At 44.8% G+C, this 26381-nt stretch overlaps 1 protein-coding gene across 2 annotated transcripts in view; it reads left to right on the top strand.

The window, feature by feature from the left end:
- Positions 1–26381, top strand: part of LOC124123109 — a 59519-nt gene extending 33138 nt beyond the window's left edge. For both annotated transcript variants that reach the window (XM_048392819.1, XM_048392817.1), the window contains exon 4: positions 24308–26381. In XM_048392819.1, the coding sequence (XP_048248776.1) occupies positions 24308–24512 (205 nt within the window). In that variant the 3' untranslated portion in view covers positions 24513–26381. The remainder of the gene's footprint in view (positions 1–24307) is intronic.

The raw sequence follows: 26381 nt of genomic DNA, 5'->3' as shown, positions 1-26381 counted from the left end.
GTGTGCGGTATATGCAATGTTCTGATGGTACTGTGGATAGTGTGCGGTATATGCAATGTTCTGATGGTACTGTGGACAGTGTAGTATATGCAATGTTCTGGTGGTACTGTGGATAGTGTGCGGTATATGCAATGTTCTGGTGGTACTGTGGACAGTGTGCTGTATATGCAATGTTCTGGTGGTACTGTGGACAGTGTAGTCTTTGCAATGACCTGGTGGTACTGTGGACAGTGTAGTATATGCAATGTTCTGATGGTACTGTGGACAGTGTGCGGTATATGCAATGTTCTGATGGTACTGTGGACAGTGTAGTATATGCAATGATCTGATGGTACTGTGGACAGTGTGCGGTATATGCAATGTTCTGATGGTACTGTGGACAGTGTAGTATATGCAATGTTCTGATGGTACTGTGGACAATGTGCGGTATATGCAATGTTCTGGTGGTACTGTGGATAGTGTGTTGTATATGCAATGTTCTGGTGGTACTGTGGACAGTGTGCGGTATATGCAACGTTCTGATGGTACTGTGGACAGTGTAGTATATGCAATGTTCTGGTGGTACTGTGGACAGTGTAATATATGCAATGTTCTGGTGGTACTGTGGACAGTGTGTGGTATATGCAATGTTCTGGTGGTACTGTCGATAGTGTGCGGTATATGCAATGGTTCTGGTGGTACTGTGGACAGTGTGCGGTATATGCAACGTTCTGATGGTACTGTGGACAGTGTAGTATATGCAATGTTCTGGTGGTACTGTGGACAGTGTGTGGTATATGCAATGTTCTGGTGGTACTGTCGACAGTGTGCGGTATATGCAATGTTCTGGTGGTAATGCCGTGTGCAACGTTCTCCTGGTGAAGTTGACAGTTGACCTCTAAGAATCTACAAGGGTCGAATGTTCATCCGCCCCGTCAGTCTGGTGTATGGGGCTTTGTAGTACGTAGTGATATCGATCTCCATGTTTTATTTTGGAGACCAATTGAACCCTGAACCCTGACCTCTTACCTCCAGCCAGAACGAAATCGTTTCATCCATTCGACAAGTGTGAACCGACAAGACATATTGTACCGGGTGCCAAAGAATCACATGACATTTGCCTGCCCTGACTGACGCCCCCCCCCCCCCCCCCCCCCCCCCCCCCCTCTCAGGTGGAAGGTGTCTGCGGTGACAAGGACCCGAGGCCCAGAGTTGCACACAACGAACTTCAAAGCAGCCCGCCGACCAGCTGTTCCGTGCCCCCTACACTCACTGGAGTAACAAGGCCCTTCTGATCGATACTTGGGAGTCCTTGTAACCAGGTCCTGCTAATCGATACTCGGATCCTTGAAGTATTTGCCGTGTACATTGCAGATATTGGATGTTTGAGCTAAAGAAACGACACACGGGCAGACTGGGGAGACACTCTGTTACTCAAGGGCTGGTCGCCCATTACGTGGTGAAAGCTCATTTGGGTTTACAAACAAAATTGCCAAATGCGCTAACTGCAAACACAGGGTAATGCGTTATACCTGTTCCATCAAGCCATTATTCCATTCCATTTAACTGACGTTATTATCTGCGCGGTCTAAACGAAGGCGACACGTTCATCCTAGCGCAGTAGATGCTCTGTCACTTTTCACAATGGATTAGACACTTCAATGAAATATTGCGTAACATGAATCTCTGTGGGACCGGACTAATTCAGTATGATGTGTTCAGGGGGGGGGGGGGGGGGTCATTCCTTACCCTATGTTGAGATAGAAACAGTATATAGTGGTGTTAGACTATTTGGGTAGATAAGTGCACCGCATATCTGTAGCGTGTCCAGCTCCGTCTAGTGGTATGTCCGGCTCTGTCTAGTGGTGTGTCTAGCTCAGTCTAGTGATGTGTCCAGCTCCGTCCAATAGCATGTCAAGCTCCGTCTACTGGTGTGTCCAGCTCCGTCTAGTGGTATGTCCGGCTCCGTCTAGTGGTGTGTCCAGCTCCGTCTGGTAGCATGTCCAGCTCCGTCTAGTGGTGTCTACCGCTCCATCTAGTAGCATGTTCAGCTCCGTCTAGTGGTGTGTCCACCTCCGTCTAGTGGTGTCTCCCGCTCCGTCTAGTAGCATGTCCAGCTCCGTCTAGTTGTGTATCCGACTCCGTTTAGTTTTGTGTCCAGCTCCGTCCAATAGCATGTCAAGCTCCGTCTACTGGTGTGTCCACCTCCTTCTTGTAGCATGTCCGGCTCCGTCTAGTTGTGTGTCCAGCTCCGTCTAGTAACATGTCCAGCTCCGTCTAATGGTGTGTCCAGCTCCGTCTAGTGGTGTGTCCACCTCCGCCTAGTGGTGTGTCTACCTCTGTGCCTCCTGTGTGATCATGGCCCCTCATGGAGAGGTAAATGACTTCTATACAGTATGAGCAAAGCCTGTTATAGAGAAGTAAAACACTTCCTCCAGTATAAGCACGGCACATTATAGAGAAGTAAATGACTTCTATACAGTATGAGCAAAGCCTGTTATAGAGAAGTAAAACACTTCCTCCAGTATAAGCACGACACATTATAGAGAAGTAAAACACTTCCTACAGTATGAGCAAAGCCTGTTATAGAGAAGTAAAACACTTCCTCCAGTATAAGCACGGCACATTATAGAGAAGTAAAACACTTCCTACAGTATGAGCAAAGCCTGTTATAGAGAAGTAAAACACTTCCTCCAGTATAAGCACGGCACATTATAGAGAAGTAAAACACGTCCTACAGTATAAGCACGGCACATTATAGAGAAGTTAAACACTTCCTACAGTATGAGCAAAGCCTGTTATAGAGAAGTAAAACACTTCCTCCAGTATAAGCACGGCACATTATAGAGAAGTAAAACACTTCCTACAGTATGAGCAAAGCCTGTTATAGAGAAGTAAAACACTTCCTCCAGTATAAGCACGGCACATTATAGAGAAGTAAAACACTTCCTACAGTATGAGCAAAGCCTGTTATAGAGAAGTAAAACACTTCCTCCAGTATAAGCACGGCACATTATAGAGAAGTAAAACACTTCCTACAGTATGAGCAAAGCCTGTTATAGAGAAGTGAAACACGTCCTACAGTATAAGCACGGCACATTATAGAGAAGTTAAACACGTCCTACAGTATGAGCAAAGCCTGTTATAGAGAAGTAAAACACTTCCTCCAGTATAAGCACGGCACATTATAGAGAAGTTAAACACTTCCTACAGTATGAGCAAAGCCTGTTATAGAGAAGTAAAACACTTCCTCCAGTATAAGCACGGCACATTATAGAGAAGTAAAACACGTCCTACAGTATAAGCACGGCACATTATAGAGAAGTAAAACACTTCCTCTAGTACAAACACGACACGTTATAGAGAAGTAAAACACTTCCTCTAGAATAAGCACGGCACATTATAGAGAAGTAAAACACTTCCTACAGTATGAGCAAAGCCTGTTATAGAGAAGTAAAACACTTCCTCCAGTATAAGCACGGCACATTATAGAGAAGTAAAACACTTCCTACAGTATGAGCAAAGCCTGTTATAGAGAAGTAAAACACGTCCTACAGTATAAGCACGGCACATTATAGAGAAGTTAAACACTTCCTACGGTATGAGCAAAGCCTGTTATAGAGAAGTAAAACACTTCCTCCAGTATAAGCACGGCACATTATAGAGAAGTTAAACACTTCCTACGGTATGAGCAAAGCCTGTTATAGAGAAGTAAAACACTTCCTCCAGTATAAGCACGGCACATTATAGAGAAGTAAAACACGTCCTACAGTATAAGCACGGCACATTATAGAGTAGTTAAACACGTCCTACAGTATGAGCAAAGCCTGTTATAGAGAAGTAAAACACTTCCTCCAGTATAAGCACGGCACATTATAGAGAAGTAAAACACTTCCTCTAGTACAAACACGACACGTTATAGAGAAGTAAAACACTTCCTCTAGTACAAACACGACACGTTATAGAGAAGTAAAACACTTCCTCTAGTATAAGCACGGCACATTATAGAGAAGTAAAACACTTCCTCTATTATAAGCACGGCACGTTATAGAGAAGTAAAACACTTCCTCTATTATAAGCACGGCACGTTATAGAGAAGTAAAACACTTCCTCCAGTAAAAACACGGCACGTTATAGAGAAGTAAAACACTTCCTCCAGTATAAGCACGGCACATTATAGAGAAGTAATAACGTTCCTTGTGTTACCTGATGACATGTTTCTCATGTAATTGTTTCCGCAATATGAGAAATGAGATTACAGAAAAGATACCGGACATGTATTGATTGATTCCCGTATAAATCTGCCGGTAATGTCGATGCAATATGAACGATTAGACGGAAATTGCGGTGTCAATGACTGCCCTGATTATATTCATCAAGGTGCGATGGTTTCATGGAGTGTACTGACACCGGGTGGTCAGCTTTTTGTTGGTTTGTTTAACGCCGCATAATATTCCAGCTATATGACGGCGGTCTGGAAAAAAATCCAGTCTGGACCAGACAATCAAGTCATTGACATCATGAGCATCGATCCACACAATTGGTCTAGTGTGTTGATGATAACATCCGCTATACTGAGATTGGTGGATGACCAGGGAGGGGGCACAGGAGATTCTGACTTAAACGATCCTGTCACTTTTTTGTCTCTAATTTGTCCGCAAGGTGTGTCAGGTTTTATTCATCTATACCATTTCTCATGTATGACAATTTTAATCAAATATATATAGACTGTATCCGATATCTGTGTAACCCACATCTCTCCTGCCGTCCCAAGCTCTCGTCTACTGTGCAACAGTATAACTCGGTTATCACAGCTGTTGGTGTAAGAGTATCACTCGGTTATCACAGCTGTTGGTGTAAGAGTAGAACTCGGTTATCACAGCTGTTGGTATAAGAGTAGAACTCGGTTATCACAGCTGTTGGTGTAACAGTATAACTCGGTTATCACAGCTGTTGGTGTAAGAGTATCACTCGGTTATCACAGCTGTTGGTGTAAGAGTAGAACTCGGTTATCACAGCTGTTGGTGTAAGAGTAGAACTCGGTTATCACAGCTGTTGGTGTAAGAGTATCACTCGGTTATCACAGCTGTTGGTGTAAGAGTAGAACTCGGTTATCACAGCTGTTGGTGTAAGAGTAGAACTCGGTTATCACAGCTGTTGGTGTAACAGTAGACCTCGGTTATCACAGCTGTTGGTGTAACAGTAGATCTCGGTTATCGCAGCTGTTGGTGTAAAAGTATAACTGGGTTGTCACAGCTGTGGGGGTAACAGTAGACCTCGGTTATCACAGCTGTTGGTGTAACAGTAGATCTCGGTTATCGCAGCTGTTGGTGTAAAAGTATAACTGGGTTGTCACAGCTGTGGGGGTAACAGTAGACCTCGGTTGTCACAGCTGTTGGTGTAACAGTAGAACTCGGTTATCACAGCTGTTGGCGTAACAGTATTACACACTTATAACAGCTGTTGGTGTAACAGTAGATCTCGGTTGTCACAGCTGTTGGTGTAACAGTAGAACTGGTGTGTATTGAAGCACACCGTTGTTCAAGTCCCCGAGGCCGTTATTGGATTCTTATTAATCTTTTGGCCCAATAGTTCTCCGCCATCCAAGAGCTACCAGTGAATTAACCCTCTGGGGCATGTGCTCGTTTGATTAATCCCGTGTCCTGAACACCACTTCGCCAGTTGGAATAACAAGATCTTACAGTAATGATTAACGCACTCTCTGGTTTAGAGGAGACATCGTGGCAATGTTGGGGGCGTTTGACATTGCCCCTCACTGCAGCGTTGGCCTATTTGTGTCGTGTATACGTCCATGTTGTCCAGCTGTAGAAGCCGTTTTCACCGTCAAAGTTGAGACCAAGGCTGTTGTGAGGTACAGGCGCTGAGTGTTTTGTTTTTATTACCACTTCGTGGAGGTGTTGATGCTACGTGACAGTCCTGTGTAGTGTTGGCGCCTCATGACCGTCTGCTGGTGTTATGTGTCTTGGCGGGTAGCATACCCATTGTCGGTCAAATTGTCGGTCACCTTGTTTGTCTCAGACCTCCCGTTGTCTAGTGGTAGAGGTCCGGCACTCGATCCCAGGCCGCGTAATACAAAAAGACGTTAAAAGATGGTACTTGTTTTTACCCTGTCGGGCGGTAAAAGGGCTAAAACAAGGACTGGTCGGCTCGGAGTCAGTTTGATGTGTCTGAGTGGGGTATTCATGTAAACTGCGGCATGGTATCACAATGGGCTAGCACTATAAAATCGGCATCAGTTCGGACTAGCACAAGCAGACACACACATGCATGCATACACGTCGCTATATAAGTGCAATAATCTTGAACGAGACGTTAAACCCCATTTCACCTCACCTCACCATGATCACCTAGCATCTACGATAATGTCATTTCTGGTTCCTTTGTTTAAACGACATTGCAGGGAGAAGAAACTACATGTTACCGTGCTAGAGTTAACTGGGAGTGGCGTACACTTGTTAATAGGAAATGATATTTTAGGTCGCATTGATTAGCTGTGTTCCCTTTGCCCTTTGACAATTACGACAACGTCCCGCGCGTTCCAGTGTGAGCTGCTGATGGAGGTGACGTGATGCTATAGAAGGGTCAGCCTCATCCCTGGCTATTCACAAGCACCATCGACTGACGAGACTTACTGGGTGAACACCTTCAAGGGGGGCTTTATTGAAGGTCCGCGACTTGAGCTCCGGTCACACTGGTGGTAATCGTCTTAGGCTAATCCTACGTGGGCAGATTGAGGGGATGCGTTCATAAACACACGCCCCTGCCTCTGTAACCTTTCCCCCATCAGACAGACAGTAAGGAATGGATTCCTATAACAAGCTCAACCCAACCACCAACACACTCACGTACACACACGCACACGCACACGCACATGCACATTTCCTTTCCCGATCACCAATGGAGAGAGATCGTCATCACTTTGCAAGTCCCACATTGAGAGGTCAATCCCTCGATTCTAATGTGTTGTTGATGTGTGCAGTACATGCGTACCAAGTAACCCCTTCGAAGCTACCATCAATGTTAGTGTGGATATCTGATATAGATAATTGCACTGAGTGTTCCTTGTGCCTCTGCCACTGCCACGTCACGGCCTTGTGTCGTTATATCAGCATGTCACCACACTTATGGGATACAGCAAATATATAGATTATAACATGTGTGTTTGCTTCATATTGAGTTAACGAGGCGATGCAATCCTCTCTTTGTAGTCAACGCCTTAGACTTGACGTGTAGTCTTCCATGGGGCAAGCGATGCACTGAGGCGAGCAGACCAACAAGATGTCATTCATGATATACTGTGATGTGATGAAACAGTTGTTCCATCGACTGTACTTTCACTGCCGTGTTATTTTAGCTACTATACTTTCACTGCCGTGTTGTTTTAGTTCATGTACTTTCCCTGCCGTGTTGTTTTAGTTCATGTGCTTTCACTGCCGTGTTGTTTCAGCTGCTGTACTTGCACTGCCGTGTTGTTTTAGTTCCTGTTCTTTCACTGCCGTGTTGTTTCAGCTGCTGTACTTTCACTGCCGTGTTGTTTTAGCTGCTGTACTTTCACTGCCGTGTTGTTTCAGCTACTGTACTTTCACTGCCGTGTTGTTTTAGCTGCTGTACTTTCACTGCCGTGTTGTTTTAGCTACTGTACTATCACTGCCGTGTTGTTTCAGCTGCTGTACTTTCACTGCCGTGTTGTTTTAGCTGCTGTACTTTCACTGCCGTGTTGTTTCAGCTACTATACTTTCATTGCCGTGTTGTTTTAGTTCCTGTACTTTCACTGCCGTGTTGTTTCAGCTGCTGTACTTGCACTGCCGTGTTGTTTTAGTTCCTGTACTTTCACTGCCGTGTTGTTTCAGCTACTATACTTTCACTGCCGTGTTGTTTCAGCTACTATACTTTCACTGCCGTGTTGTATTAGCTACTGTACTTTCACTGTCGTGTTGACTTAGCTACTATACTTTCACTGCCGTGTTGTTTTAGCTACTGTACTTTCACTGCCGTGTTGTTTCAGCTACTATACTTTCACTGCCGTGTTGTTTTAGCTGCTGTACTTTCACTGCCGTGTTGTTTTAGCTACTGTACTTTCACTGCCGTGTTGTTTCAGCTGCTGTAATTTCATTGCCGTGTTGTTTTAGCTGCTGTACTTTCACTGCCGTGTTGTTTCAGCTACTATACTTTCACTGCCGTGTTGTTTTAGCTACTGTACTTTCACTTCCGTGTTGTTTTAGCTACTATACTTTCACTGCCGTGTTGTTTTAGCTACTGTACTTTCACTGCCGTGTTGACTTAGCTACTATACTTTCACTGCCGTGTTGTTTTAGTTTCTGTACTTTCACTGCCGTGTTGTTTCAGCTACTATACTTTCACTGCCGTGTTGTTTTAGCTGCTGTACTTTCACTGCCGTGTTGTTTCAGCTGCTGTACTTTCACTGCCGTGTTGTTTTAGCTGCTGTACTTTCACTGCCGTGTTGTTTTAGCTACTATACTTTCACTGCCGTGTTGTTTCAGCTACTATACTTTCACTGCCGTGTTGTTTTAGTTCCTGTACTTTCACTGCCGTGTTGTTTCAGCTGCTGTACTTTCACTGCCGTGTTGTTTTAGCTACTGTACTTTCACTCCTGTGTTGTTTTAGCTACTATACTTTCACTGCCGTGTTGTTTTAGCTGCTGTACTTTCACTGCCGTGTTGACTTAGCTACTGCAACTTCCCTGTCTCGCTGAGGCTATGAAATAAGTTTGTTGTTACACGTGATATGATCTAAAAAGTCGATAATAGTGGGTCCTAACTATATGTGATGGCTCTCATCCCGGTGGCCGGCGAATGCTGCCCTTGTGACTGGCTCTATTGACAGTAGATTATTAAATGCGTCTACTCCAATCATGGCCAAGGCTGGTTCATATCTAACACAAGCACACGAAGCAATGAAATGGCCGCACAAAGCAAACCTTTTACCGCCCACTCTTTAGTGTGTACAACAGACATGGGCTAGACGCTGCGCGGAGAGAGCTGATGGTATGATGTGGAGAGTGGTTGTATCAAGCTGGGACATTTGTCTAATGCAAGTGAAGGCCTGGGTAAACGTCTCCCGTGACGCAGCGGGCTATTGGTGCCATCTTTGTTGTGATAGGACAGGGATCGATTCTCGACGTGGTGGGTCGATCTCTTTCCATCTGATCTACGACTCGTAGCTAGCGTTACCACTCCTGTCGCACACACGTGCACGCACACATGTCCGCATGTTCGCATTAAGAGTGTAGTGTTTATCTCATGGCAGACTTCTGACCTATTCAAACTAATACCCAGGATGAGACACTTGCAAAGGAACAGCTGAATCTTTCAAACCTGTGCATTACTGAGGCTGGTAATCTGGGGCGTGTTGATGACTCGTGCTTTCTGTTAACTGGCTCTGACACACCTCGTCCTAAACAGAAATTGGACTCTGAAACTGATTTCTTTTGACAAGAGACGGATTTATAAGAAGAAAGCAATCAGATTGTTCCTGGTCAGTCATCCCTTGCCCATCAGAGGGTAGCACATTTAAACACACACCTAATCAGTGAAACCACTTAATAATGTGCATTACAGCGTACCTTGTCACCCTTGACATGAGTGTGTACTCACATTCCTAAAAGTAAAAACGGTTACTCATTTGTTGTGAATATAACCATATCTTTGTCACAAGGAGTTGTTCATACCGTGATATCACACAGTGCCCAAACCCCCACATCATCATGACACACAGTGCCCAACCCCCACATCATCATGTCACACAGTGCCCAACCCCCACATCATCATGTCACACAGTGCCCCCATCCCACATCATCATGTCACACAGTGCCCCACCCCCATCTCCAACCCCACATCATCATGACACACAGTGCCCAACCCCCACATCATCATGACACACAGTGCCCCACCCCCATCTCCAACCCCACATCATCATGTCACACAGTGCCCCCATCCAACATCATCATGTAACACAGTGCCCAACCCCCACATCATCATGTCACACAGTGCCCCCATCCAACATCATCATGTAACACAGTGCCCAACCCCCACATCATCATGTCACACAGTGCCACCACGCCACATCATCATGTCACACAGTGCCCCCACCCCGACATCATCATGACACACAGTGCCCAACCCCCACATCATCATGTCACACAGTGCCCAACCCCCACATCATCATGTCACACAGTGCCCCCACCCCACATCATCATGACACACAGTGCCCCCATCCAACATCATCATGTAACACAGTGCCCCCACCCCACATCATCATGTCTTACAGTGCCCCAAACCCCACATCATCATGACACACAGTGCCCAACCCCCACATCATCATGTCACACAGTGCCCAACCCCCACATCATCATGACACACAGTGCCCAACCCCCACATCATCATGTCACACAGTGCCCCCATCCAACATCATCAGGACACACAGTGCCCCCATCCAACATCATCATGTCACACAGTGCCCCCACCCCACATCATCATGTCACACAGTGCCCCCACCCCACATCATCATGTCTTACAGTGCCCCCAACCCAACATCATCATGGCACACAGTGCCCCCATCCAACATCATCATGTAACACAGTGCCCCCACCCCCACATCATCATGTCTTACAGTGCCCCCACCCCCACATCATCATGACACACAGTGCCCCCACCCCACATCATCATGACACACAGTGCCCCCACCCCACATCATCATGACACACAGTGCCTAACCCCCACATCATCATGTCACACAGTGCCCCCACCCCACATCATCATGACACACAGTGCCCCCATCCAACATCATCATGTCACACAGTGTCCAACCCCCACATCATCATGACACACAGTGTCCAACCCCCACATCATCATGACACACAGTGTCCAACCCCCACATCATCATGACACACAGTGTCCAACCCCCCCATCATCATGACACACAGTGTCCAACCCCCACATCATCATGACACACAGTGTCCAACCCCCACATCATCATGACACACAGTGCCCCCACCCCACATCATCATGACACACAGTGCTCCCATCCAACATCATCATGTCACACAGTGCCCCCACCCCACATCATCATGTCACACAGTGCCCCCACCCCACATCATCATGTCACACAGTGCCCCCACCCCACATCATCATGTCACACAGTGCCCCCACCCCACATCATCATGTCACACAGTGCCCCCACCCCACATCATCATGTCACACAGTGCCCCCACCCCACATCATCATGTCTTACAGTGCCCCCAACCCCACATCATCATGTCACACAGTGCCCCCACCCCCACACACCATTATGTCTTACAGTGCCCCCACCCCCACAAACCCTCATGTCACATAGTGCCTAACCCCCACATCATCATGTCACACACTGCCCCCACCCCCACAAACCCTCATGTCACATAGTGCCTCCACAAGCTGTACAAAATGTTGATATCTCAAATGACTCTTGGTCGTTGATTTCTGAAATATACATCACTGTCTGTATAGGCTAATGTGGTATGTATACATCATTGTCTGTGTAGGCTAATATGGTATATATACAGCACTGTCTGTGTAGGCTAATGTGGTATACATACATCACTGGATGTGTAGGCTAATGTGGTATATATGCATCACTGTCTCCTTAGTCTAATGTGGTATATATACATCACTGGATGTGAAGGCTAATGTGGTATATATGCATAACTGTATGTGTAGGCTTATGTGGTTTATCATCCAAAACTGGCTCCCACAGGAGATATCGCTTGGATTAGATCAAGCGATATCTACACTGTAGACCCTGCTAATTACTGTCTACAAATTGAAAAAGTTGGAAGAATGATGTTGGATGATAAATAAAATCTCACCCTCGTGTCTTTTGATATCAAATATATCAACACTCGTTGATAAAAGTGGCAAAAATCCTCGGCAAGCCTCGGAATTTTTCCACTTTTATCGACTCGTGTTGATATATTTGATATCAAAAGACACTCGGGTGAGATTCTCTATATATATACATCACTGTCTCCTTAGCCTAATGTGGTATATATACATCACTGGATGTGAAGGCTAATGTGGTATATATACATCACTGGATGTGAAGGCTAATGTGGTATATATACATAACTATGTGTAGGCTAATGTGGTATATATACATCACTGGATGTGAAGGCTAATGTGGTATATATACATCACTGGATGTGAAGGCTAATGTGGTATATATACATAACTATGTGTAGGCTAATGTGGTATATATACATCACTGGATGTGAAGGCTAATGTGGTATATATACATCACTGGATGTGAAGGCTAATGTGGTATATATACATAACTATGTGTAGGCTAATGTGGTATATATACATCACTGGATGTGAAGGCTAATGTGGTATATATACATCACTGGATGTGAAGGCTAATGTGGTATATATACATAACTATGTGTAGGCTAATGTGGTATATATACATCACTGGATGTGAAGGCTAATGTGGTATATATACATAACTATGTGTAGGCTAATGTGGTATATATACATCACTGGATGTGAAGGCTAATGTGGTATATATACATCACTGGATGTGAAGGCTAATGTGGTATATATACATAACTATGTGTAGGCTAATGTGGTATATATACATCACTGGATGTGAAGGCTAATGTGGTATATATACATCACTGGATGTGAAGGCTAATGTGGTATATATACATAACTATGTGTAGGCTAATGTGGTATATATACATCACTGGATGTGAAGGCTAATCTGGTATATATACATCACTGGATGTGAAGGCTAATGTGGTATATATACATCACTGGATGTGAAGGCTAATGTGGTATATATACATAACTATGTGTAGGCTAATGTGGTATATATACATAACTTTGTTTAGGCTAATGTGGTATATATACATCACTGGATGTGTAGGCTAATGTGGTATATATACATCACTGGATGTGTTGGCTAATGTGGTATATATACAGCACTGGGTGTGTAGGCTAATGTGGTATATATACAGCACTGGGTGTGTAGGCTAATGTGGTATATATACAGCACTGGATGTGTTGGCTAATGTGGTATATATACATAACTATGTGTAGGCTAATGTGGTATATATACATCACTGGATGTGTAGGCTAATGTGGTATATATACATCACTGGATGTGTTGGCTAATGTGGTATATAAACATAACTATGTGTAGGCTAATGTGGTATATATACATCACTGGATGTGTAGGCTGATGTGGTATATATACAGCACTGGATGTGTTGGCTAATGTGGTATATATACATAACTATGTGTAGGCTAATGTGGTATATATACATCACTGGATGTGTAGGCTAATGTGGTATATATACATCACTGGATGTGTTGGCTAATGTGGTATATATACATAACTATGTGTAGGCTAATGTGGTATATATACATCACTGGATGTGTAGGCTGATGTGGTATATATACAGCACTGGATGTGTTGGCTAATGTGGTATATATACGTAACTATGTGTAGGCTAATGTGGTATATATACATCACTGGATGTGTAGGCTAATGTGGTATATATACATCACTGGATGTGTTGGCTAATGTGGTATATATACAGCACTGGGTGTGTAGGCTAATGTGGTATATATACATCACTGTCTCCTTAGCCTAATGTGGTATATATACAGCACTGGGTGTGTAGGCTAATGTGGTATATATACATCACTGGATGTGTAGGCTAATGTGGTATATATACAGCACTGGGTGTGTTGGCTAATGTGGTATATATACATCACTGGATGTGTAGGCTAATGTGGTATATATACATCACTGTCTCCTTAGCCTAATGTGGTATATATACAGCACTGGGTGTGTAGGCTAATGTGGTATATATACAGCACTGGGTGTGTAGGCTAATGTGGTATATATACATCACTGGATGTGTTGGCTAATGTGGTATATATACAACACTATCTGTGTAGGCAAATGTGGTATATATAATCACTGGCTGTGTAGGCTGATGTCATGTACATCACTAGGTGTCTACGGTGAACGTTAATTTTTCGAGACTCCGCCAGTAGCGTCAATAGCTCACTCCCACTCAAGGCATACTCTCATCATTAAAGACCTCGTCAGTCCCGTCCGCTCTGTGCCAGCGAGGAAGCGGCATACTCTCATCATTAAAGACCTCGTCAGTCCCGTCCGCTCTGTGTCAGCGAGGAAGCGGCATACTCTCATCATTAAAGACCTCGTCAGTCCCGTCCGCTCTGTGCCAGCGAGGAAGCGGCGTACTTTCATCATTAAAGACCTCGTCAGTCCCGTCCGCTCTGTGCCAGCGAGGAAGTGGCATACTCTCATCATTAAAGACCTCGTCAGTTCCGTCCGCTCTGTGCCAGCGAGGAAGCGACCTACTTTCATCATTAAAGACCTCGTCAGTCCCGTCCGCTCTGTGCCAGCGAGGAAGTGGCATACTCTCATCATTAAAGACCTCGTCAGTCCCGTCCGCTCTGTGCCATGGAGGAAGCGGCGTACTTTCATCATTAAAGACCTCGTCAGTCCCGTCCGCTCTGTGCCATGGAGGAAGCGGCGTACTTTCATCACTAAAGACCTCGTCAGTTCCGTCCGCTCTGTGCCAGCGATGAAGCGACCTACTTTCATCATTAAAGACCTCATCAGTTCACTCTGCTCTGTCCCAGAGAGGAAACGGCATACTCTCATCATCAAAGACCTCGTCAGTTCACTCTGCTCTGTGCCAGCGAGGAAGTGGCATACTCTCATCATCAAAGACCTCGTCAGTCCCGTCCGCTCTGTGCCAGCAATGAAGCGGCATACTCTCATCATTAAAGACCTCGTCAGTCCCGTCCGCTCTGTGCCAGCGAGGAAATGGCTAACTCTCAACATTAAGGACCTCGCCAGTTCACTCCGCTCCGCGCCAGGGAGGAAACGGCCTATATTGATCTTTTCTACTGTGCTGGAAAACATTAATCTTACTAGGAGAATATTTAGAAAACTGAAAAAGTTTCAGGGATTTTATTAGACAACGAAATTGAATGTTTGAGAGCGACTTGAGCATATGGAGTTTTTCTGTCTCTATTGATCCTGAGATTATATCCACGTGCTCGGACCGCACTCACGTGACAACGTTCTAGCATTGAGGGACTGCTTGAAGGAAACTATTACCGAACAGAGACGTGGAGGTATATAATGTAAAAGTTGGGATGTAGAGGTATATCATGTAAAGGTTAGGATGTAGAGGTATATGATGTAGAGGTTGGGTTGTAGAGGTATGTGATGTAGAGGTATATGATGTTGAGGTATATGATATGGAGGTTTGGGATGTAGAGGTATGTGATGTAGAGGTATATGATGTAGAGGTTGGGATGTAGAGGTATATGATGTAAAGGTTGGGATGTAGAGGTATATGATGTAGAGGTTGGGATGTAGAGGTATATAATGTAGAGGTATGTGATGTAGAGTTTCGGATGTAGAGGTATATGATGTAGAGGTTGGGATGTAGAGGTATGTGATGTAGAGGTTGGGATGTAGAGGTTTATGATGTAGAGGTATGTGATGTAGAGGTTGGGATGCAGAGGTATATTATGTAGAGGTATGTGATGTAGAGGTTGGGATGTAGAGGTATATGATATGGAGGTTTGGGATGTGGAGGTATATGATGTATAGGTATATGATGTAGAGGTTGGGATGTAGAGGTTGGGATGTAGAGGTATGTGATGTAGAGGTTGGGATGTAGAGGTTGGGATGTAGAGGTATGTGATGTAGAGGTTGGGATGTAGAGGTTGGGATGTAGAGGTATATGATGTAGAGGTTGGGATGTAGAGGTATATGATGTATAGGTATGTGATGTAGAGGTTGGGATGTAGAGGTATATGATGTAGAGGTTGGGATGTAGAGGTATGTGATGTAGAGGTTGGGATGTAGAGGTTGGGATGTAGAGGTATATGATGTAGAGGTTGGGATGTAGAGGTATATGATGTAGAGGTATGTGATGTAGAGGTTTGGATGTAGAGGTATATGATGTAGAGGTTGGGATGTAGAGGTATGTGATGTAGAGGTTGGGATGTAGAGGTATATTATGAAGAGGTTGGGATGTAGAGGTATAGGATGAAGATTATGGGATGTAGAGGTGTGTGTTGTAAAGGTATATGATGTAGAGGTTGGGATGTAGAAGTATATGATGTAGAGGTATGTGATGTAGAGGTTGGGATGTAGAGGTATATGGTGTAGAGGTTGGGATGTAGAGGTATATGATGTAGAGGTTGGGATGTAGAGGTATATGGTGTAGAGGTTGGGATGTAGAGGTATATGATGTAGAGGTTGGGATGTAGAGGTATGTGATGTAGAGGTTGGGATGTAGAGGTATATGATGTAGAGGTTGGGATGTAGAGGTATGTGATGTAGAGGTTGGGATGTAGAGGTATATGATGTAGAGGTATGTGATGTAGAGGTTGGGATGCAGAGGTATATGATGTAGAGGTTAGGATGTGGAGGTATATGATGTGGAGGTTGCGATATGAGGTATATGATGTATAGGTTGGGATGTAGGGGTATATGATTTGGAGGTTGGGATGTAGAGGTATATGGTGTAGAGGTTGGGATGTAGAGGTATGTGATGTAGAGGTTGGGATGTAGAGGTATATGGTGTAGAGGTTGGGATGTAGAGGTATATGGTGTAGAGGTTGGGATGTAGAGGTATGTGATGTAGAGGTTGGGATGTAGAGGTATATGGTGTAGAGGTTGGGATGTAGAGGTATATGATGTAGAGGTTGGGATGTAGAGGTATATGGTGTAGAGGTTGGGATGTAGGGGTATATGATGTAGAGGCGGGGATGTAGAGGTATGTGATGTAGAGGTTGGGATGTAGAGGTATATGATGTAGAGGTTGGGATGTAGGGGTATATGATGTAGAGGTGGGGATGTAGAGATATATGATGTAGAGGTTGGGATGTAGAGGTATATGATGTAGAGGTGGGGATGTAGAGGTATATGATGTATAGGTTGGGATGTAGGGGTATATGATGTAGAGGTTGGGATGTAGAGGTATATGATGTAGAGGTTGGGATGTAGAGGTATATGATGTAGAGGTTGGGATGTAGAGGTATATGATGTATAGGTTGGGATGTAGGGGTATATGATGTGGAGGTTGGAATGTAGAGGTATATGGTGTAGAGGTTGGGATGTAGAGGTATATGATGTAGAGGTTGGGATGTAGAGGTATATGATGTAGAGGTTGGGATATAGAAGTATATGATGTAGAGGTATGTGATGTAGAGGTTGGGATATAGAAGTATATGATGTAGAGGTATGTGATGTAGAGGTTGGGATGTAGAGGTATATGATGTAGAGGTGGGATGTAGAGGTATATAATGTAGAGTTATATGATGTTGAGGTATATGATGTATGGGTGGGGATGTAGAGGTATATGATTTAGAGGTTGGGATGTAGAGGCATGTGTTGTAAAGGCTGGGATGTAGAGGTATATGATGAAGAGATGGGATGTGGAGGTATATGATGTGGAGGTATATGATGTGAAGGTTGGGATGAATTCCAGGAGAAGTACTACCGCTCTGAATAGAGCGCTGAGCACTTGAATATTCGATAAATGTAAGATTGTTGTATTCATCACATGAACCCTTCTTGGGGCTGCTTTATATCATCACATCCTGGAACACCCTCGTATACCTATATCACATCAACCAGGAATAAACGCATATACCTATATCATCACATCCTGGGACAACCCCTTATACCTATATCATCTAATCCTGGGACAACCCCTTATACCTATATCATCTAATCCCGGGACAACCCCTTATACCTATATCATCTAATCCTGGGACAACCCCTTATACCTATATCATCTAATCCTGGGACAACCCCTTATACCTATATCATCTAATCCTGGGACAACCCCTTATACCTATATCATGTAATCCCGGGACAACCCCTTATACCTATATCATCTAATCCTGGGACAACCCCTTATACCTATATCATCTAATCCTGGGACAACCCCTTATACCTATATCATCTAATCCTGGGACAACCCCTTATACCTATATAATCTAACCCTCCAACGTATGTGTACAAGCTCACTATGGAAGACATCCATGCACCCGCTAACCCCAGGCCAATATCCACATATCCACATACACCAGTAGACATCCAGTCGAGTGGCATGTTGCTTCCTCCACGTTTCGTCAACAGTATTGATCTCCGCTGTGATCTATAAGTTCAACCAAGCGTGGATGTAAGTGTCAGTCAAAACATCAAGATCAATATGTCTGCTGTGTTGCCTCTACTCAAACTCGGTCATAACACTACACATTGTCTACCACCATCTACATCCAACCTTTAACATAAACCACACAACACCTTGTCGTCTGCCACCAACTATATCCAACCATGAACATATTCCACACAACACCTTGTCGTCTGCCACCAACTATATCCAACCATGAACATATTCCACACAACACCTTGCTGTCTACCACCAACTATATCCAACCATCGCATGGAAAGAATAAAGAAGTTGAAATGCAACTGTCTTAATTGAAACTACTGCTTCTAAAATGCCATTCAAATACATAGGATAATAAACAAAATGTATTACAAGAAAATAGAAATATTACTACTCTTCATCTATGTCATAATGCTTATCCTTCTATCTCTCTCTTCTCTTTTGAGTTGGGTTTAACGCCGCTTTTAACAGTATTCCAGTTATATCGCGGCGTGTCAACATAATGTGGGAGGAAAGCCCGAAGTGACGCAGGTCTTAAACGTATACCACTTCGGTGAAACCCACGAGCACGGGTATGGTGCTGACAAACCTAGAAACATAACCGGAGCGAACCGGAATTCGAACCCACAATCATAGGTTTCTGGCGTGCCCAAGGGACGCAACTCTGCACAGCGAATCGCGGCGCCTTAGACGACTGGGCCACCCGTTCCCCCTCCTTCTATCTACCATCAAGAGTATGTCTAGATTGTGCCACGAAGAAGACCCCGAACCGCCATGTCTACGCATGATGAAGACTTGGGATGATTATGGCGGACTACGAAACTCCTGCATGGATTTGTTGAACTATTACCGCTTGAAATTGAAATTACAATGCCCACTGGCATCTCTACTAATCGATTGCAATTAATGAGAAGAATGGCAATAAATCTTTACGATGGCCACGATTGTGGGATCGAAAGCCATTTAAACCGGGATATATGCTATCATTATGTGATGTAACTGCATATTCATATTTGTGCTAGTCGAAGATCTATTAGGAAATATTATTAGCAATGATAATCGAAGTTACTTTCCTGAACGGGAACACACATGTATGAGGACAATGCGCTGATAACACCTATTACAGGGTATTGGCTCTTTAATTAGCTCAAAAATACCCTACGTTTAGCAAAATGTATTGTCTAAAAATCAATATGGCGAAACTAAAGCATTATGGATAGTGTCCATGGCAGATAGAAGGACTAACTTTTCCCTTGATTTCAAATGAAATTGGTTTATATTTGAGTGTGAATTGATTCTTCAGAATTGAATTGTCTCAGAAGCAACATTAAAAAAACAAACGTTCCTCTCACTCTCTGTGGAGTTACATCTAAGAAACGTTTCAGTTCAGAAGCAAAACTTGATGGATTTTACGTACTTTTTTTAAATGATGTATGGCGAGCAAGGAGAAAATTCAACGGAAAATCATTATAAATGCAACACCTCGCTAGTTACGTAAAATCAATCTTCTACGTGAAGCCATCCTCGACGAGCATGTGTATATATCTCCATTATGATAAAGAACATTACCACAAACTCGTCTGGTGTTGTGTGTGGATGGAGATGGTGGTAGACAGTGTGTAGCGTTTTGTGGGGAGTAAGTTCGTGGTTGGATGTAGGTGATGGACAAGGTGTAGCGCTATGTGTGGAGTATGTTCATGGAGTGAGTTCGTGGTTGGGTGTAGATGGTGATGGACAAGGTGTAGCGCTATGTGTGGAGTGAGTTCGTGGTTGGGTGTAGATGGTGATGGACAAGGTGTAGCGCTATGTGTGGAGTGAGTTCGTGGTTGGGTGTAGATGGTGATGGACAAGGTGTAGCGCTATGTGTGGAGTGAGTTCGTGGTTGGGTGTAGATGGTGGTGGACAAGGTGTAGCGTTATGTGTGGAATAAGTTTGTGGATCGAGTTCGTGGTTGGGTGTAGATGGTGGTGGACAAGGTGTAGCATTATGTATGGAGTGAGTTCTTGGTTGGGTGTAGATGGTGATGGACAAGGTGTAGCGTTATATGTGGAGTGAGTTCGTGGTTGGGTGTAGATGGTGATGGACAAGGTGTAGCATTATGTATGGAGTTAGTTCGTGGTTGGGTGTAGATGGTGATGGACAAGGTGTAGCATTATGTGTGGAGTGAGTTCGTGGTTGGGTGTAGATGGTGATGGACAAGGTGTAGCGTTATATGTGGAGTGAGTTCGTGGTTGGATGTAGATGGTGATGGACAAGGTGTAGCATTATGTGTGGAGTGAGTTCGTGGTTGGGTGTAGATGATGATGGACAAGGTGTAGCATTATGTGTGGAGTGAGTTCGTGGTTGGGTGTACATGGTGGTGGACAAGGTGTAGCATTATGTATGGAGTGAGTTCTTGGTTGGGTGTAGATGGTGATGGACAAGGTGTAGCATTATGTGTGGAGTGAGTTCGTGGTTGGGTGTAGATGGTGATGGACAAGGTGTAGCGTTATGTGTGGAGTGAGTTCGTGGTTGGGTGTAGATGGTGATGGACAAGGTGTAGCGTTATATGTGGAGTGAGTTCGTGGTTGGGTGTAGATGGTGATGGACAAGGTGTAGCGTTATATGTGGAGTGAGTTCATGGTTGGGTGTAGATGATGATGGACAAGGTGTAGCATTATGTGTGGAGTGAGTTCGTGGTTGGGTGTAGATGGTGATGGACAAGGTGTAGCGTTATATGTGGAGTGAGTTCGTGGTTGGGTGTAGATGGTGATGGACAAGGTGTAGCATTATGTGTGGAGTGAGTTCGTGGTTGGGTGTACATGGTGGTGGACAAGGTGTAGCATTATGTATGGAGTTAGTTCGTGGTTGGGTGTAGATGGTGATGGACAAGGTGTAGCATTATGTGTGGAGTGAGTTCGTGGTTGGGTGTAGATGGTGATGGACAAGGTGTAGCGTTATATGTGGAGTGAGTTCGTGGTTGGGTGTAGATGGTGATGGACAAGGTGTAGCGTTATATGTGGAGTGAGTTCATGGTTGGGTGTAGATGATGATGGACAAGGTGTAGCATTATGTGTGGAGTGAGTTCATGGTTGGGTGTAGACGGTGATGGACAAGGTGTAGCATTATGTATGGAGTGAGTTCATGGTTGGGTGTAGATGGTGATGGACAAGGTGTAGCATTATGTGTGGAGTGAGTTCGCGGTTGGGTGTAGACGGTGATGGACAAGGTGTAGCGTTATATGTGGAGTGAGTTCATGGTTGGGTGTAGATGGTGATGGACAAGGTGTAGCATTATGTGTGGAGTGAGTTCGTGGTTGGGTGTAGATGGTGATGGACAAGGTGTAGCGCTATGTGTGGAGTGAGTTCGTGGTTGGGTGTAGATGGTGGTGGACAAGGTGTAGCGTTATGTGTGGAATAAGTTTGTGGATCGAGTTCGTGGTTGGGTGTAGATGGTGGTGGACAAGGTGTAGCATTATGTATGGAGTGAGTTCTTGGTTGGGTGTAGATGGTGGTGGACAAGGTGTAGCGTTATGTGTGGAATAAGTTTGTGGATCGAGTTCGTGGTTGAGTGTAGATGGTGGTGGACAAGGTGTAGCATTATGTGTGGAGTAAGTTCGTGGTTGGATGTAGGTGATGGACAAGGTGTAGCATTATGTATGGAGTGAGTTCATGGTTAGGTGTAGATGGTGATGGACAAGGTGTAGCATTATGTGTGGAGTGAGTTCGTGGTTGGGTGTACATGGTGGTGGACAAGGTGTAGCATTATGTATGGAGTGAGTTCGTGGTTGGGTGTACATGGTGGTGGACAAGGTGTAGCATTATGTGTGGAGTGAGTTCGCGGTTGGGTGTAGATGGTGATTGACAAGGTGTAGCGTTATGTGTGGAGTGAGTTCGTGGTTGGGTGTACATGGTGGTGGACAAGGTGTAGCATTATGTATGGAGTGAGTTCTTGGTTGGGTGTAGATGGTGGTGGACAAGGTGTAGCGTTATGTGTGGAATAAGTTTGTGGATCGAGTTCGTGGTTGAGTGTAGATGGTGGTTGACAAGGTGTAGCATTATGTGTGGAGTGACTTCGTGGTTGGATGTAGGTGATGGACAAGGTGTAGCATTATGTATGGATCGAGTTCTTGGTTGGGTGTAGATGGTGATGGACAAGGTGTAGCATTATGTGTGGAGTGAGTTCGTGGTTGGGTGTACATGGTGGTGGACAAGGTGTAGCATTATGTATGGAGTGAGTTCTTGGTTGGGTGTAGATGGTGATGGACAAGGTGTAGCATTATGTGTGGAGTGAGTTCGCGGTTGGGTGTAGATGGTGATGGACAAGGTGTAGCGTTATGTGTGGAGTGAGTTCGTGGTTGGGTGTACATGGTGGTGGACAAGGTGTAGCATTATGTAAGGAGTGAGTTCTTGGTTGGGTGTAGATGGTGGTGGACAAGGTGTAGCGTTATGTGTGGAATAAGTTTGTGGATCGAGTTCGTGGTTGAGTGTAGATGGTGGTGGACAAGGTGTAGCATTATGTGTGGAGTGAGTTCGTGGTTGGATGTAGGTGATGGACAAGGTGTAGCATTATGTATGGAGTGAGTTCTTGGTTGGGTGTAGATGGTGATGGACAAGGTGTAGCATTATGTGTGGAGTGAGTTCGTGGTTGGGTGTAGATGGTGGTGGACAAGGTGTAGCATTATGTATGGAGTGAGTTCTTGGTTGGGTGTAGATGGTGATGGACAAGGTGTAGCATTATGTGTGGAGTGAGTTCGCGGTTGGGTGTAGATGGTGATGGACAAGGTGTAGCATTATGTGTGGAGTGAGTTCGTGGTTGGGTGTACATGGTGGTGGACAAGGTGTAGCATTATGTATGGAGTGAGTTCTTGGTTGGGTGTAGATGGTGATGGACAAGGTGTAGCATTATGTGTGGAGTGAGTTCGTGGTTGGGTGTAGATGGTGATGGACAAGGTGTAGCGTTATATGTGGAGTGAGTTAGTGGTTGGGTGTAGATGGTGATGGACAAGGTGTAGCATTATGTGTGGAGTGAGTTCGTGGTTGGGTGTAGACGGTGATGGACAAGGTGTAGCGTTATATGTGGAGTGAGTTCGTGGTTGGGTGAACATGGTGGTGGACAAGGTGTAGCATTATGTGTGGAGTGAGTTCGCGGTTGGGTGTAGATGGTGATGGACAAGGTGTAGCGTTATGTGTGGAGTGAGTTCGTGGTTGGGTGTACATGGTGGTGGACAAGGTGTAGCATTATGTATGGAGTGAGTTCGTGGTTGGGTGTAGATGGTGATGGACAAGGTGTAGCATTATGTGTGGAGTGAGCTCGTGGTTGGGTGTAGATGGTGATGGACAAGGTGTAGCATTATGTGTGGAGTGAGTTCGTGGTTGGGTGTAGATGGTGATGGACAAGGTGTAGCGTTATATGTGGAGTGAGTTCGTGGTTTGGTGTAGATGATGATGGACAAGGTGTAGCATTATGTGTGGAGTGAGTTCGTGGTTGGGTGAACATGGTGGTGGACAAGGTGTAGCATTATGTGTGGAGTGAGTTCGTGGTTGGGTGTACATGGTGGTGGACAAGGTGTAGCATTATGTATGGAGTGAGTTCTTGGTTGGGTGTACATGGAGGTGGACAAGGTGTAGCATTATGTATGGAGTGAGTTCGCGGTTGGGTGTAGATGGTGATGGACAAGGTGTAGCGTTATATGTGGAGTTAGTTCGTGGTTGGGTGTAGATGGTGATGGACAAGGTGTAGCATTATGTGTGGAGTGAGTTCATGGTTGGGTGTAGATGGTGATGGACAAGGTGTAGCATTATGTGTGGAGTGAGTTCGCGGTTGGGTGTAGACGGTGATGGACAAGGTGTAGCGTTATATGTGGAGTGAGTTCATGGTTGGGTGTAGATGGTGATGGACAAGGTGTAGCATTATGTGTGGAGTGAGTTCGTGGTTGGGTGTACATGGTGATGGACAAGCTGTAGCGTTATGTGTGGAGTGAGTTCGTGGTTGGGTGTAGATGGTGGTGGACAAGGTGTAGCGCTGTGTGTGGTCTCGACAGCAGGCACCAGATGGAGAAATCCATTTGTATTTCAATTTTGTTTGTTTCAGAACACGACTGTACAGCGATGAACCGCCGCCGTATGATATCGTCACCAGTGACGAGTATTTAGCTCGCCATTGCCAGGCGCAGACTAACCTGGGCAACCAGGTAGAAGACAGCAGCTGCACCGGAAGTGATACATCTACTCTCGAACCTCCACCAACGTATGCAGAATTCATGAGATCGGAGGAGATGAGGACTACTCGGTTGTAACACTGATTGTTGGAAATACCTTGACAAAGGTGTATGCTCTGTTTGGGTCAGTTTGACCGGCTACCATGTGGGGATGTACCCGTGCGTCATGTTCGAAGTCGAGGCATGATAAGGTGGTGATGTGTGTGAGGTTCTGGGACAAGAGCAAGTGGGTAGGTCCATTGATATCACCTGAACTGTGCGCGATGGAATCGCGGAGTCGCTGATGGATTTCGGAGCTCTGATAAGAGTATGGAATAAACGTGTTGCTTCCGATTGACGTTAGACGGGGATTAAGCGGCTGTGATTGTCGATCTTAACGGTCGTGCAGTCAGTGGCTGTGTCCATTGTATGACGCAGGTCACATGAACTCCACGCCCCTCCGATCCCAAATCACATGATCGAGGGACTTAAGCGCACATTGTCGTCCTTGTTAATGACATTGTCGGGGACGTGTTCTTTACACAAGTTTTTTATACCCTGTAACATATTGAACAAACATCCCTGGACACGCCAGTTGATCAGCTGATAAACATGTATGAGATCACAACTATGGGCTGGATGTCAAACAAACAATTGGTCCACTGAAACAACGAAATATCTGCTAGATGAAGAGCAATAAAGACAACATTCCAACGATTGTCGTGGAGAAACAAACCAGCAAGTCATTCTTTCACAGTGTTCAATGTTGTACCAGCTATATGTAGTAATAGTGGATAAAGTAAATACAATGAAGGCATGCTCGACCATTGTTGGTGCTGCGGGTTTGCATGGGACAGCACATTCCTTCCAAAAGCCCGCGTGATCCACTGACAGAAAACAGTCGCCTCAGCATCCTCATTTTCAGAACAATCCGACGAATGAATTTCACTTTTGTATTATGTCAAACCTTTATTGTTCCCATTTGTTAGCAGCATCGTGTCCTACCATGTGCTGGTCTACCTGCTCCTGGGTGACATGATGGTGCCTAGACGGTCTTGAACAGTGCTGCTTCTCTCTACGGAGTTTGTGTTCTGTCAGCCGGTGTTTGAAACGCCGAGTTTGTTTCAGAATGTTTATATCTTATCTACATATCAATTTGGTCGACTGGCTCGACGATCTTTATACGTGGCCATGTGTTTGTCGGTCAGTATACCATTACTAGAGTCTACATGTGGGAGTGACTGTGTGGTCAGGTGCAGGGTGAATGTGGCCGTCATCCTTCCTACTTCTTCAGATTACTATTTGTGCATGGACATGGAGTATTTAGTTGTGTCTCACGGTTGCTGGTGCTGCTGATGTGCGCCAAAGATGTAGGCAGCCATTAGAGGCTTCAGTCTCAGCAGGGATATGTATCAGTGGGTGATGTCCCTTCAGCTCCAGATGCAGCGCTACTGCTTCCGCGACGTAGCGCCTGGCATTCCGCAAGACGTTGATATTCCACCTGACTGTAGCATGTTGGACGAGATACTAACATACAGTATACAGTGCATAAATATAACAACCAGAAACATCGCTTTAGAAATCGTGTCTGTGAGATCGGAAACTTGGATATTGTTTTTGTCGGAGTGTGATCGGCATTAGTCTCGGATCCCAATAATTTATTGTACCACGTGACTGTGTGTCCAACTGTGTTGGTTTTGTAACTATAGGTACATTGTGATGACTCTGGAAAAAAATGAATATTGTTTTCTTCAGAATCATTATCTCAATATTTACTTACGGTATGAAATTTTATAAAAAGCGCTTTTCTTTTATTCATTAAAATCTTAATGAAATCAGTTGAAGGTTATCAAATAATCAAAAGGTTGGACGAAATATGTTTGTGATTCAATATTCCAGCTATGTGACGGCGGTCTGTAAATAATCGAGTCTGGACCAGACAATCCAGTGATTGACATCATGACCACT

Source organism: Haliotis rufescens, unplaced genomic scaffold, assembly GCF_023055435.1.
Source record: "Haliotis rufescens isolate VD_foot unplaced genomic scaffold, xgHalRufe1.0.p SCAF_11, whole genome shotgun sequence".
NCBI classification, from domain to species: Eukaryota; Metazoa; Mollusca; class Gastropoda; order Lepetellida; family Haliotidae; genus Haliotis; species Haliotis rufescens.
The sequence above is the reverse complement of the archived record's forward strand: the minus strand, read 5'-3'. Positions and strand labels throughout refer to the sequence as shown.